Source organism: Raphanus sativus, unplaced genomic scaffold, assembly GCF_000801105.2.
Source record: "Raphanus sativus cultivar WK10039 unplaced genomic scaffold, ASM80110v3 Scaffold0312, whole genome shotgun sequence".
In the NCBI taxonomy this organism is placed as follows: domain Eukaryota; kingdom Viridiplantae; phylum Streptophyta; class Magnoliopsida; order Brassicales; family Brassicaceae; genus Raphanus; species Raphanus sativus.
Window position 1 is genome coordinate 1 of NW_026615632.1, and position 13,662 is coordinate 13,662.

The 13,662-nt window shown below is 37.8% G+C and overlaps 3 protein-coding genes across 4 annotated transcripts; all 3 read left to right on the forward strand.

Annotated features, from left to right (window-relative positions):
• The first annotated feature begins 2,867 nt into the window (after positions 1 to 2,867).
• Positions 2,868 to 5,001, forward strand: LOC130501858 (CBL-interacting serine/threonine-protein kinase 23-like). The gene is made up of 9 exons (XM_056996680.1): positions 2,868 to 3,330; positions 3,416 to 3,550; positions 3,625 to 3,732; positions 3,808 to 3,888; positions 3,974 to 4,027; positions 4,123 to 4,248; positions 4,354 to 4,443; positions 4,615 to 4,734; positions 4,822 to 5,001. Exons 1-9 carry the CDS (start codon positions 3,094 to 3,096, stop codon positions 4,984 to 4,986), a joined length of 1,116 nt encoding a protein of 371 aa, XP_056852660.1. The 5' UTR covers positions 2,868 to 3,093; the 3' UTR covers positions 4,987 to 5,001.
• Positions 5,002 to 8,098: 3,097 nt separating this feature from the next.
• Positions 8,099 to 9,138, forward strand: LOC130501859 (CBL-interacting serine/threonine-protein kinase 23-like). 2 transcript variants are annotated; one of them, XM_056996682.1, is made up of 5 exons: positions 8,099 to 8,254; positions 8,363 to 8,419; positions 8,507 to 8,581; positions 8,666 to 8,744; positions 8,848 to 9,138. In XM_056996682.1, exons 1-5 carry the CDS (start codon positions 8,222 to 8,224, stop codon positions 8,877 to 8,879), a joined length of 276 nt encoding a protein of 91 aa, XP_056852662.1. In that variant the 5' UTR covers positions 8,099 to 8,221; the 3' UTR covers positions 8,880 to 9,138. The 2 variants fall into 2 exon arrangements, with proteins under 2 accessions (XP_056852662.1, XP_056852661.1); XM_056996681.1 differs by having other exon boundaries at positions 8,100 to 8,254; positions 8,842 to 9,138.
• Positions 9,139 to 9,562: 424 nt separating this feature from the next.
• Positions 9,563 to 12,968, forward strand: LOC108822196 (elongation factor 2). Its single transcript, XM_018595220.2, has 4 exons — positions 9,563 to 9,656; positions 10,059 to 10,096; positions 10,183 to 10,270; positions 10,363 to 12,968. The coding sequence occupies exons 2-4, from the start codon at positions 10,094 to 10,096 to the stop codon at positions 12,801 to 12,803; spliced, it is 2,532 nt and encodes an 843-aa protein (XP_018450722.1). The 5' UTR covers positions 9,563 to 9,656; positions 10,059 to 10,093; the 3' UTR covers positions 12,804 to 12,968.
• Positions 12,969 to 13,662: the final 694 nt, after the last annotated feature.

The window sequence follows — 13,662 nt, forward strand, 5'->3', positions numbered from 1 at the left end:
ATTAATAATAATATTATGTTTATTATTTATTTTTTTAATAGTTGAAAGTTATAATTTTAATATTTTTTCTGAAGATTTATATTCAATTTTTAAAATTTTTTCGTTTTATATGTGTATATTTTTATATATGTATGTATATTAATTTTTTAAAAATCTAATGAATAGCTAGTTTAATTTAAAAAACAAATTATGATATTGTTTGTGAATTTAAATTAATATATAAATGTGTATATATTTTAATTATAAATATTTCCATTTTTAATTCTTAATTTAAAATTTTAAAATATTTTTTAAAAAGTTAATTTTATATTTTTTATATATCCGTAACTGTAAACGTTAGCTGGAACCAACTTTTGATTTTAAGATATTCTAAGCGATTTGAAATGTTTTGTAACAATTTGTATGATTGTTTGAAACGCTGTCAATCGTTATCAACCGTAAAAATTGCATTTACGGGTGGTAACGGAGAAACTAGTCAGACTCTAAATAGACAAATTCTAATTAGTTGTCGTATCTAGTTAAAACTTGTAAGAGCACCATTAACGCTGTTGTTAACGAGGGTGCTTACTATTTTTTTAATTAAAAAAAGCAGGAAAGAGAAAGAGAAGAAGAAGAAAGAACGCTTAAACAAGCGGCGTGAATTATGGGTTGTTTCAATTGTTTGCGGGCTCCACCGACGTGTGAAGGCCCGCGATTGATTCTCTTTTTAATTTTTTTTTTTAATTCAGATAAAAAAAAACTAAAAAAAAAAACTTGTGGGGTAATGATGCTCTAAGTTATAACTTATAACCTAATGATTTGTGTTCACATTTTCATGTCGTCATCCTGAATTAAATATAGTAAAAATGTCACTCGATACAATGGCCGTCTTGCCAACCATTAGTTTCGGTTACTCGTGGCTCCTTGATACTTCCAACGGCTTCTCCGTAACACCAAAAGCCAAAATGGACGTTTGTATTGTCTATGTTAACGTCTTCTCTCTTCTTTTTCTTGGTCAAAAGAACTATGTTAGCTTTAATATAAAGATTCCTCTTACGAATTATTTGAAATTTTGTAGTTTGATATAGGCATGCACATTTGGGAACCGTCGATTTTGGTTCAGTTGATTCGGATTTTTAGATTTTTGGTGTTATTCTCGTAAATCTTATGAGGGTTTTACTAATTACTAGGTCGAATTCGGTTTAGTTTTTTATAAATTCGGTTCGAATTAGATTGTAAGCAATGTTTAAAATTGTCTAAAAATAAATATTTTAAACCTAAAATTGGACAATTTTCTTCTTTAAAATATATTAATTATTTACAAGTCTAATTAACAGTTAGTTAGACTATGTTAATTAACTAAAAGTATTCAAAATAACCAATAAGACAAACTACAAAAATAATTTGAATACTCTAAAATGTCAAAATCACCTTAACATATACAAAACTTTAGTATATTTAACTAATTTCATATATCTCCGAATTTAAAGTTTGGATTTTGGTTCGGTTTGGGTTAAACTAAATCCCAGAATACTAAGTTTTTAAGTTCTGTTCAAATATTTTTGTATAACAGTTCGGATCTGGTTTCGGTTTTTCTGGTTCAAAATTAGATAGATATTTCGGATTGGATAAAAATGCTCAGGTGTAGTTTAATAGTAGGACAAATGAATTAACACTATGAGTGTGATTTGTAGTTGTTGTTGGAGCTCTCTACAGCCCGATTTATCTCTAAAGCACCAAAATCAGAGTAATCAAGTTTTAATTTATTTTTAAAACTACAATTTTTAAAATAACCTACAACTGTATAAGTGCTATGCAGAGCCAAATATCCAAAGCAATTTTTAGTGTTTTTCATAAAATTCTACCTGCAACAATAATTTTGAAAGTACAACCATTACCATAACTTTTTTTTTAACATAACTATATACTAGATTAACATTTCAACTATTGTAATTATTTGTGTGATGATTCCTTCAAATAATCTGGATGATTAAAAAATAATTAATTACGAAAGGTTGAGGTTGAAATACATGATGATTAAGGTATAGTATAAGCACGTTATGATCTGATTAAGAATTAAACTTTCTAAAAAGTAATAATTTGACCAAATCATGTGTTTTTTAAAACTCCTCAAAATATAGATCAAATTTTCACGTTTTCTTGTTTTTTTATTTCAGAAAGTTAGAATTCGAGATTTTAACAGTCACGAAAGCATAACTAAATATTTTATAAAAGTGTGAAAACACCGTAACCTAATAGTAAGATTTAAAAGTTCTACACTTCAGTTTAGAATTCGAATTATAGACTATGCAAATTATTGCAGATTGCAAATAATCTATATTCCAAGATTTGGAGACAACGATTTATTAAACAATTATACAGATAACGGAAGAAATATTTACAAAATGTAAATTTTGTAAATATTTACAAAAAATTCATTCAGAAAAAAAGAAATATTTACAAAAATGTATCTTCATAAGGTATGTAGTATTTTCGATTGTCGAATCGTTTATGTAATCGTTTGCATAATTGTAATATCATAATAAATCAGTGTTAAAAACATTTTATAAGACCATAATTTATTGTTTTGTTTGGTAAATTGGTAAAGAAAAACCAATCCATTCTAAATTTTTTATAGGGAAAAGAAAAAACTGATATCACGTTAATTAAAACGTGCGGATCATACTAATGAACCTTACCTAATTCTGTATAGACACACTTTTATACTCGTCAACTCAAATATATTACGAATTTTTTTTTTTTTACGAAATTATTGTAGCTAGCGCAGACGTCAGAGTGTGTGAGAGAGAGATGTACATGCAACCTCGTCCTAAGCAGAAATAAATTAATAATACTCCTAAGTTAATAATACGATCAATGTAAAATGTAAACTTAATTAAATACCTTCCTCGGACTAATCAGAAAGTTCCCCTCCTTCTCAGCTCTCTTTCTCTCTCTCCATCTGGCGATTTTTTTCATATCAATCGGCTTCGTTTTTTATTTTCTTGAATTTTTAAATTCGTAACTCCGTACTGATCTCATCTCTTCTTCGAATATTCTTCGTTCGATTTGAATATTCTCCTCCGTTTCCCGGGATTCTCAACGGTCTTACAGATGGCTTCTCGAGCAACTCCTTCGCGATCGGCGCCGTCATATACAGCTAGTAGTAGTAGTAGTAGTAGTTCGAGTGGTGTTAGCAGGACACGTGTGGGTAACTACGAGCTGGGTAGAACTTTGGGGGAAGGCACCTTCGCGAAAGTCAAGTTTGCTAGGAACGTTGTCAACGGACAGAACGTCGCCATTAAGATTATCGATAAAGAGAAAGTTATGAGAAACAAGATGGTCGCTCAGGTATTTTACAAACAGAAAAAAAAGAGAGAGAGAATTTACGAAAAAGACTTTGACTTTCGATTTGGGTTTTGTCTTTTAATGTTAGATCAAGCGTGAGATCTCGACGATGAAGCTCATCAAGCACCCCAATGTGATCCGTATGCTTGAGGTGATGGCTAGCAAAACTAAGATCTACTTTGTTTTGGAGTTCGTTACTGGTGGAGAGCTTTTCGATAAAATTGTGAGCTTTTTCTCTCTGTTTTATCATCGATTGAAGATGGTTTTGGACTTGATTCTATGTATGTAATCTACTAGGCAAGCAAGGGGAGGTTGAAGGAAGATGGTGCTAGGAAGTACTTCCAACAGCTTATTAATGCCGTCGACTATTGCCATAGCAGAGGAGTTTATCATAGAGACCTCAAGGTTTATTTAGGAATCTTATTAATGTGTGGTTTTTTTATTGAATCAATAGTTTATGATTCAGTGTTGTGGTTGCAGCCAGAGAATTTGCTTTTGGATGCAAATGGGACTCTGAAAGTCTCTGATTTTGGATTGAGTGCTCTACCTCAGCAAGTCCGAGTGAGCTTCTTGTTGTTATATTATTTTGATTTGTGAATGTCACTAGCGTGATAATATTATGTGACCCCTTGTTCTTCTTCTTTAGGAGGATGGTTTACTTCACACAACATGTGGAACACCCAATTATGTTGCTCCAGAGGTGTTATTATTTTACTTCTACTGTAAAGAAAGCTTGAGCTTTATTTTTTTTCTGGTCTCACTAGCAATCTATTCTTGCCTTGCCTCTATATATAGATAATCAATAACAAAGGTTACGATGGAGCCAAAGCTGATTTGTGGTCTTGTGGTGTCATTCTCTTTGTCTTAATGGCTGGATATTTGCCTTTCGAAGATTCTAACTTGGCTTCCTTATATAAAAAGGTTGTTACATGCCTGCTTCATTCCTTCTTCATTTGCTTTTTTTTAATGTTTTTCTCTCATGCATCTTCACATGCCCACCTGATTCTTATGTCTTCATGGTTATAGATATTCAAAGCCGAATTTACCTGCCCTAACTGGTTCTCTGCAAGTGCCAAAAAGCTAATCAAAAGAATTCTGGATCCCAATCCAGCAACGGTATTATATATATTTATATATATATATATATTTTTTTTTTCTTACTCCTTTATAGCTGAAGAGGTTTCCTTTGTTTTTATGCTGTTTGAAGAGGCAAGAGCTTCTTCTACTGAACTGAGTAGGTTTGAAGTCTTCGCACTTTAACTTTTTTTTTTTTTTAATATTGGACAGAGGATTACATTTGCTGAAGTAATTGAAAACGAGTGGTTTAATAAAGGGTATAAAGCACCCAAATATGAAAATGCAAATGTCAGCCTTGATGATGTTGATGCCATTTTTGATGAATCAGGGGTAAGACTCTTATGTTTCGTTTTTTTTCTTTCTAATATTTGTCTTGGATGATTGTGTGCTTAGATTATTTTTTTGGGGGTCATATAGGAGTCCGAGAACCTTGTTGTGGAGAGGCGGGAGGAAGGACTTAGAACACCAGTAGCTATGAATGCTTTTGAGCTCATCTCAAAATCCAAAGGTCTCAATCTCGGTTCACTTTTCGAAAAGCAAATGGTACACCGCTTTCTTTTTCTTCGTTCTTCCATGCTTTAACGAAGCAGCGACGGGCGCGTAATCGTATAGTGGGTCTATATGATACTAATGGGAACTGGGTGGTTGAGGATCAAAGAATTGAAAAGGTCGCTGTGGATTATTTTGATGATCTTTTTGCTACTACGTCGCCTATGGAATTTGATGGTTTTCTAGACGAAATAAAACCAACTATTTCTCAGCAGATGAATCAGCGCCTAATTCAGCCTGCCACTGAGGAGGAGGTGCGACAAGCTTTGTTTATGATGCATCCGGAGAAGGCACCGGGGCCGGATGGCATGACGGCGCTGTTTTTTCAACACTCGTGGCACATTATTAAACAGGATGTCTTGGAATTGGTCAATAACTTTTTGGCTACAGGAAAGTTGGATGAAAGGTTAAACATTACGAATATTTGTTTGATACCTAAAATTGAACGACCGACAAGGATGACCGAGCTTCGGCCAATAAGCCTCTGTAATGTAGGATATAAAATTATTTCAAAGGTATTGTGTCAACGACTTAAGGCTTGCCTTCCTGCGTTGATTTCGGAAACACAGTCGGCTTTTGTGGCAGGGAGATTGATTTCTGATAATATATTAATTGCTCAAGAGATGTTTCATGGGATGAGGACGAATAAGGCATGCCAACATAAATTTATGGCTATTAAAACGGACATGAGTAAAGCTTATGACCGAGTGGAATGGAATTTTATTCAGGCATTACTTCAAAAAATGGGGTTTGATCAGCATTGGGTCAAGTTGATGATGGAATGTATCTCGTCGGTACAGTATAGGGTCCTTTTAAATGGGCAACCACGGGGACAGATAGTTCCAAATAGAGGTCTACGGCAGGGGGACCCATTATCTCCTTATTTGTTTATTATGTGTACCGAAGCACTAATAGCAAATATTAAAAAGGCAGAAAATGAGAAAATGTTGACTGGAATAAAGGTAGCAAGGGCTTGTCCGTCAATATCTCATCTGTTTTTTGCGGATGATAGTATTTTCTTTTGTAGAGCACAGAAGGAGGAATGTCAGGCTATTTTGGTAATTCTTAAAGAATATGAGAAGGTTTCGGGACAGCAAATAAATTTCCAGAAATCGTCAATTCAGTTTGGACACAAGATTGATGAAACAACTCAACAAGAGCTGAGGGATATTTTGGGCATTCAAAATCGGGGAGGAATGGGATCGTATCTGGGGATCCCAGAAAATTTAGGAGGCTCTAAGGTTCAAGTTTTTGGCTTTGTTCAGGAGAGGTTAAATAATAGAGTTAATGGATGGACTTTTAAATTTTTTACTAAAGGAGGGAAGGAGGTAATCATAAAATCGGTGGTCACTGCCCTCCCTAATCATATCATGTCCTGTTTCCGAATACCAAAAACGGTCATGAAGAAACTCACTAGTGCGGTAGCACAATTTTGGTGGAGCCCTAGTGGTAACACAAAAGGATTACATTGGAAATCATGGGATAAGGTCTGTGTTCATAAGGATGATGGAGGGCTGGGGTTTAGAGATCTTACAGATGTCAACACAGCCATGCTTGCTAAGCAACTATGGAGACTAATAGATCAGCCAAATGCTCTATTTTCTCGTGTTTTTAAAGGTCGGTATTTTAGGAATGCTTCACCCCTAGAACCGATTCGATCGTACTCGTCATCCTACGGTTGGCGTAGTATAGTTTCTGCTAGATCTCTGGTTAGCAAAGGACTAATCAAAAGGGTGGGATCAGGATCTTCCATATCAGTATGGAATGATCCTTGGCTCCCAACCGACCGCCCGAGACCAGCAAATAAAAAACAAAATGTTCTTCTACCAGACCTCACGGTCGACTCTCTTATAAGTGCTACGTCACGCACATGGAATACATTGGCTTTACTGGAAATTATGGAACCTGAGGAGGTTAAGATTGTTGAAAGCATACCTTTAAGCAGGACACAAATGGTTGATCGGGATGGCTGGCATTTTACCAAAAATGGAAAATATACAGTTAAATCAGGATACCAATTAGAACGGGTGTACCCGGATCGTGGAATAGGGGCAGTAGAATTCGGCCCCACGACTACAGATCTTAAGGCTCAGTGTTGGAAAGTGCGCTGTCCACCAAAGATGAAGCATTTTCTATGGCAAATACTGTCAGGGTGTATAGCAGTTCGGAAGAATCTGAAAGCACGGGGTCTTCAGGGGGATATTGGCTGTGACAGATGTGGAGCATCAGAGGAATCCATAAATCATGTTTTCTTTGAATGTCCACCAGCTGTCCAGGTTTGGGCACTATCATGTATTTCTTCGCATCCAGATCATTTCCCAGGACAATCTTTATTTACGAATATGGATTACCTTTTTTGGCGAATTCAACCAACAATGGAAGATCATCATTTCGCGTGGATACTTTGGTATATATGGAAAGGACGAAATAATAAAGTCTTCAGTAACTTTGACATGGATCCTAGGGATACCCTCAAATTGGCTATGACAGAGTCTTTAATCTGGAAGGAAGCTCAACAAGCTGTGGTTAAAGATTCGGCTCGTGTTGTACAAACAGAGTTAGCACTACCAATTCGCCCGGGACGGTGGTGTTTTACGGATGGATCGTGGAAATCTAAGGATAATTTCTCAGGACAAGGTTGGTATAGTACTCTAGAAGGATTTGAGGGCCTAGCAGGAGCTAGAAACACAAGGACTAGTCAGTCCCCATTACACACAGAGATCGAGGCTCTCATTTGGGCAATGGAATGTATGAGGAATTTACGGCAATTTAATGTAACTTTTGCAACGGATTGTTCTCAATTGGTGAAGATGGTTTCGGAACCAGAAGAGTGGCCGGCGTTTGCAAATTATTTAGAAGACATCAGAAGTCTCAAGAGAAGTTTTCACAGCTCGGAGATTATTCATATATCAAGGACACAAAACAAAAAGGCGGATAGCTTAGCACGCGGTGTGAGGCAACAGTCGTCGTTTACTGTCCATATGGATACAGAGCTACCAGTTTGGTTTACAGAGTCCACATGAGTCTGTAATCTGGTCGACAAAAAAAAAAAAAAAAACTAAATGAGAAGTAGCTTTTTGCCTAAAGTTTAGTTACCATTTCTTTTTCTTTTTTTTTTGAGAATCCTGTATTTTTGTTAGTGGGAAAGTAGACGTTCTTACTGATAAGCATGTTTTAATTTCAGGGGCTTGTTAAAAGGAAAACTCAGTTTACTTCAAAATATCCTGCCAATGAGATAGTCACAAAAATTGAGGCTGCAGCAGCACCTATGGGATTTGATGTCAAGAAAAACAACTACAAGGTTTTGAGTAATTTTCTGTTGCATCATATTCTCACTCACGTTTCCTGTTGAAAATTTTGTATTTTAATTCTTCTGATTACACCGTTTTCTTTTTGATTTCATCCAAAGATGAAGCTTCTAGGAGAGAAATCAGGCCGCAAGGGTCAATTAGCAATCACGACTGAGGTTAGTCCTTTTCTTGTCGTGATGATGTCACGGTGTTGGATGAGCCCCTAATCTCTTTTAAGTTAACGGACATATTATACTGTTCAGGTTTTTCAAGTTGCTCCATCGCTATATATGGTTGAAATGAGGAAATCAGGGGGTGACACCTTGGAATTCCACAAGGTATATGCATCTAAGGCTCTCTATCTAATCTTTGTGGATATGGTTCATAAATCTTTTGCCTTTTTTCTTGGTCTCTATTTTTAGTTTTACAAGAACCTCACCACGGGTCTTAAAGACATTGTTTGGAAAACAATCGACGTAGAGAAAGAGGAAGAAACCCAAGGTGCAGTATTTTCTTTGAAGAATCTGTTAAAGATATAAAAGCCTTAAGAGAGTAATGAAAAGACAGAACACCAAATCCTGTTTTTTGTTTCTCTTAGTTTCAGGTGGTACTAGTGGTGCCGTGGTTGCTTCTTGATACCGGTCAAATTGTCTACGTATGCTTCTAATTATTAGATTTTGTTCTGTATAAAATTGCTTTGGGGTGTTTCGAGTGTGGTTTTGAAGTTATTATACAAAAGGAAGCGTCAAGAAGTGGAGCAAAGCAGCAAACTGGAAACTACATTTGGGGGATTTTTTTCTTTTTTGTTAATCTTTTGCTTGATTGCACTGGAATGTTGTGAATAACGTATATAGCTTGAATCTGAATAAACCGTAAATCAAAAGCTTTTTACATATTTGAATAGCTTTAAGAATTTACATATACGGATCAACGTAGTGAATACAGAACATTATAGTAAATAGTTGGTGCTCAGCCCTTAGTCCAGCATCAGAAGATACACCACATAGATATTAGATACCATAAAATATTGTGACAAATTTTATTCAGAATATTACCTGAAAACTTAGATAATACTTTGTCATTGATTCCTCCAAACCGTTTATTTATAATAAAGCTAAGATAAACACTTAGTTTAAATAATAGTATAAACTTTTATTACTGCTCATTTTAATCACAAATACTACAAAGTTTCATACAAAACTAAAAAAAAAAAAATCTTCAAGAAATTCAAAAAACCAAATCTTAAACGAACTATTGGGCCAAAATATTAAAGATATTGCGGCAAACTCTTATTGGGCCACAAAGGCTCACGAAGAAAACAGCGAAAACCCTAGAAGAGAGTGAGCATATATCGAACGCCTCCTTCCACATCTTCGCTCTTCAAGCTCTTCTCTCTCCTTCCCCTCCTCCAAGGTTAGTCCGTCTCCTTGTTACCGATGATTATTTCTCTCCGATTGTTGATTCTTAATTTTCGTCATGAATCTGCACTGTTTTTAGCTTCTGATGTCTAGATGACCAATACTGTTCGTTTATCGATTATTAATCCCTCGACTCTTTGTTGTTAGTGTAATCGATCCGTCTCGTTTCTTTAGATCTGATCGTAGAAACGTTTACAAACTTGTATAAATACCGTTTGATTGTGAGCTATTCAGATGCAAGTACGATAGAACACAAATTATATAAATATATTTTTACACTAAGTCTGTTTGGAAAAGCTCAGGTTCAGAAGATTATGAGATTTATTTTGGGATTAAAATATTTCTAAATCGTTTCGTTTCAGATGATTAATTCTTATTGTTATATTTGTGATTGCAGAGTTATCGTAGGTGAAGAAATAAAAGCTAGTCACAATGGTAAGTCTTACTTGTTATATCTTTTACTTGCCTTCTTCTTGTTGATTCTAAGCTAAATACATTATTCTTTTTTTATGAACTTGTAGGTGAAGTTCACGGCCGATGAGCTTCGTAGGATTATGGACTACAAACACAACATCCGTAATATGTCCGTTATTGCCCATGTCGACCATGGTACGACTTTCTTTTTACTTATTCTCTTTTATTTTATGCTTTTATATATATTCTTTAAAAACTTACGATTTTATATATCTTGTGATTGATAGGTAAATCCACCCTCACTGACTCCTTGGTTGCTGCCGCTGGTATCATTGCCCAAGAAGTTGCTGGTGATGTCCGTATGACTGATACTCGTGCTGACGAGGCTGAGCGTGGTATCACCATCAAGTCCACTGGTATCTCTCTCTACTACGAGATGACCGATGCTTCCTTGAAGAGTTTCACCGGTGCCAGAGATGGAAACGAGTACCTTATCAATCTCATTGACTCCCCCGGGCACGTTGACTTTTCCTCTGAGGTCACTGCTGCTCTCCGTATTACCGATGGTGCTCTTGTGGTGGTCGACTGTATTGAGGGTGTCTGTGTTCAGACCGAGACTGTGCTGCGTCAGGCTCTTGGTGAGAGGATTAGGCCTGTTCTGACTGTGAACAAGATGGACAGGTGTTTCCTTGAGCTTCAGGTTGATGGTGAAGAGGCTTACCAGACTTTCCAGAGGGTTATTGAGAATGCTAATGTCATCATGGCGACGTATGAGGATCCTCTCCTTGGGGATGTTCAGGTCTACCCTGAGAAGGGAACTGTTGCCTTCTCTGCTGGACTTCACGGATGGGCTTTCACCTTGACCAACTTTGCCAAGATGTACGCTTCCAAGTTCGGTGTTGATGAGACTAAGATGATGGAGAGGCTGTGGGGTGAGAATTTCTTTGACCCTGCCACCAGGAAATGGAGCAGCAAGAACACTGGATCCGCTACCTGCAAGCGTGGGTTTGTGCAGTTCTGTTATGAACCCATCAAGCAGATCATTGCCACTTGCATGAATGACCAGAAGGACAAGTTGTGGCCTATGTTGCAGAAGCTTGGTGTCCAGATGAAGTCTGATGAGAAGGAGCTTATGGGTAAACCTTTGATGAAGCGTGTCATGCAGACTTGGCTCCCTGCAAGTACTGCACTACTTGAGATGATGATCTTTCACCTTCCTTCTCCCCACACTGCCCAGAGGTACCGTGTTGAGAACTTGTATGAAGGTCCTCTCGATGATCAGTACGCCACTGCCATCAGAAACTGCGATCCTAATGGTCCCCTCATGCTCTACGTTTCTAAGATGATTCCAGCCTCGGACAAGGGTAGATTCTTTGCTTTTGGTCGTGTCTTCGCTGGTAAGGTGTCCACTGGTATGAAAGTCAGGATTATGGGTCCCAACTTTGTTCCTGGAGAGAAGAAAGACCTTTACGTCAAGAGTGTCCAGAGAACTGTCATCTGGATGGGTAAGAGGCAAGAGACTGTTGAGGATGTTCCCTGTGGTAACACCGTTGCTATGGTTGGTCTTGATCAGTTTATCACCAAGAATGCTACTCTGACGAATGAGAAAGAAGTTGATGCTCATCCTATCCGGGCCATGAAGTTTTCTGTGTCCCCTGTTGTACGTGTTGCTGTTCAGTGCAAGGTCGCTTCCGATCTTCCCAAGCTTGTTGAGGGGCTTAAGAGGCTGGCCAAGTCTGACCCTATGGTTGTGTGCACAATGGAGGAGTCAGGTGAGCACATTGTTGCTGGTGCTGGAGAACTCCATCTTGAGATTTGCTTGAAGGATCTTCAGGATGATTTCATGGGTGGTGCTGAGATTGTCAAGTCAGACCCTGTTGTCTCATTCCGTGAGACTGTTTTGGAGCGATCTGTGCGTACCGTGATGAGCAAGTCCCCTAACAAGCATAACCGTCTGTACATGGAGGCTAGGCCCTTGGAGGATGGTCTTGCGGAGGCAATTGATGATGGCCGTATTGGTCCAAGAGATGATCCCAAGATACGTTCCAAGATCTTGGCTGAGGAGTTTGGTTGGGACAAGGATCTTGCAAAGAAGATTTGGGCGTTTGGACCTGAAACCACAGGGCCCAACATGGTTGTTGACATGTGTAAGGGAGTTCAGTACCTGAACGAAATCAAGGATTCTGTTGTTGCTGGGTTCCAGTGGGCTTCCAAGGAAGGTCCCCTTTGTGATGAGAACATGAGAGGAATCTGTTTTGAGGTTTGCGATGTGGTGCTCCACTCTGATGCTATCCACAGAGGTGGTGGTCAGGTTATCCCAACAGCGAGGAGGGTTATCTACGCCTCGCAGCTCACTGCCAAGCCCAGACTTTTGGAGCCTGTTTACATGGTGGAGATCCAAGCACCAGAAGGAGCTCTTGGAGGAATCTACAGCGTGCTGAATCAGAAGCGTGGACACGTGTTTGAGGAGATGCAGAGGCCAGGAACCCCGCTGTACAACATCAAGGCGTACCTACCAGTCGTTGAGTCATTTGGATTCTCGAGTCAGCTTAGAGCAGCAACCTCAGGACAGGCTTTCCCTCAGTGTGTGTTTGATCACTGGGAGATGATGTCGTCTGACCCATTGGAGGCAGGATCTCAGGCTTCAACGCTGGTGGCTGACATCAGGAAGAGGAAGGGTATGAAGGAGCAGATGACTCCATTGTCTGATTTCGAAGACAAGCTGTAAGCAGCAGCAGCCAACAAGCCTCGCTATGGTCGCCCTTTTCTCTCTATCTCTACCGTATTTTGTTTACTGTTTACTCTGTTTCGGTGGTTATGATGCGACTTTATTTGTGTGGCCACATACTCTTGAATGTTTTGTTTTTGTTTTAGTTGAAAACTGTTTTATCTCTACGTGTTCGCATGTATTTTACTCTTTGCACTCATTATCTTGTTTTCATTGGAAGCAATGAGATGTTAAATGCTGTTATGCATTGCAAGCAATGAGATGCTAGTCTCCAAGCCAAACCATTAGGTTGATACTATGCAGGTGTAGGGAAGATGTTGGGGATGTGTTTTTTTTAGGTCAGAGATTTTTGATTCCGTTATTGCGGTGTTGAAGTTAAAACTCGATTAAACACTTATGACACCGAGACTGTCTTTTTTTTTTCAAGGGCCATTGAGTGGTCATCGTGCATGTAAATATTGTTGTTCCGATGATGTTTAAACTATCCAATGTTGTGTTTTTGTATTTTGTTAGCCAAAATATCTCTTTTTCTTTATGGCATTGTTTATCTCAGCTGTATGTTGAAGAGCATCCATCATATCCCATCTAGAACCTATTTGTTGCAAATGTCATCGTACAATCTTGGATTTGTATGATGAGCCCTTCTAATCAAATAAGTGTCCTCTTCTGGTGCATTGAGAGAATTTAAGCTAGCGTTATCGAGAGAGTTACCAATCAGTCAGTCACCATCATCCTCTTGTCATTGGACGGGCCGTATAAAATAACTTTCAACACCAAAAAAATTTCCGGCATGAAAAAGTCGGTTGACCTGGAAACTTCGAAGACGACCAAATCTCAAGTATGTTCGGTTCGATTCTAA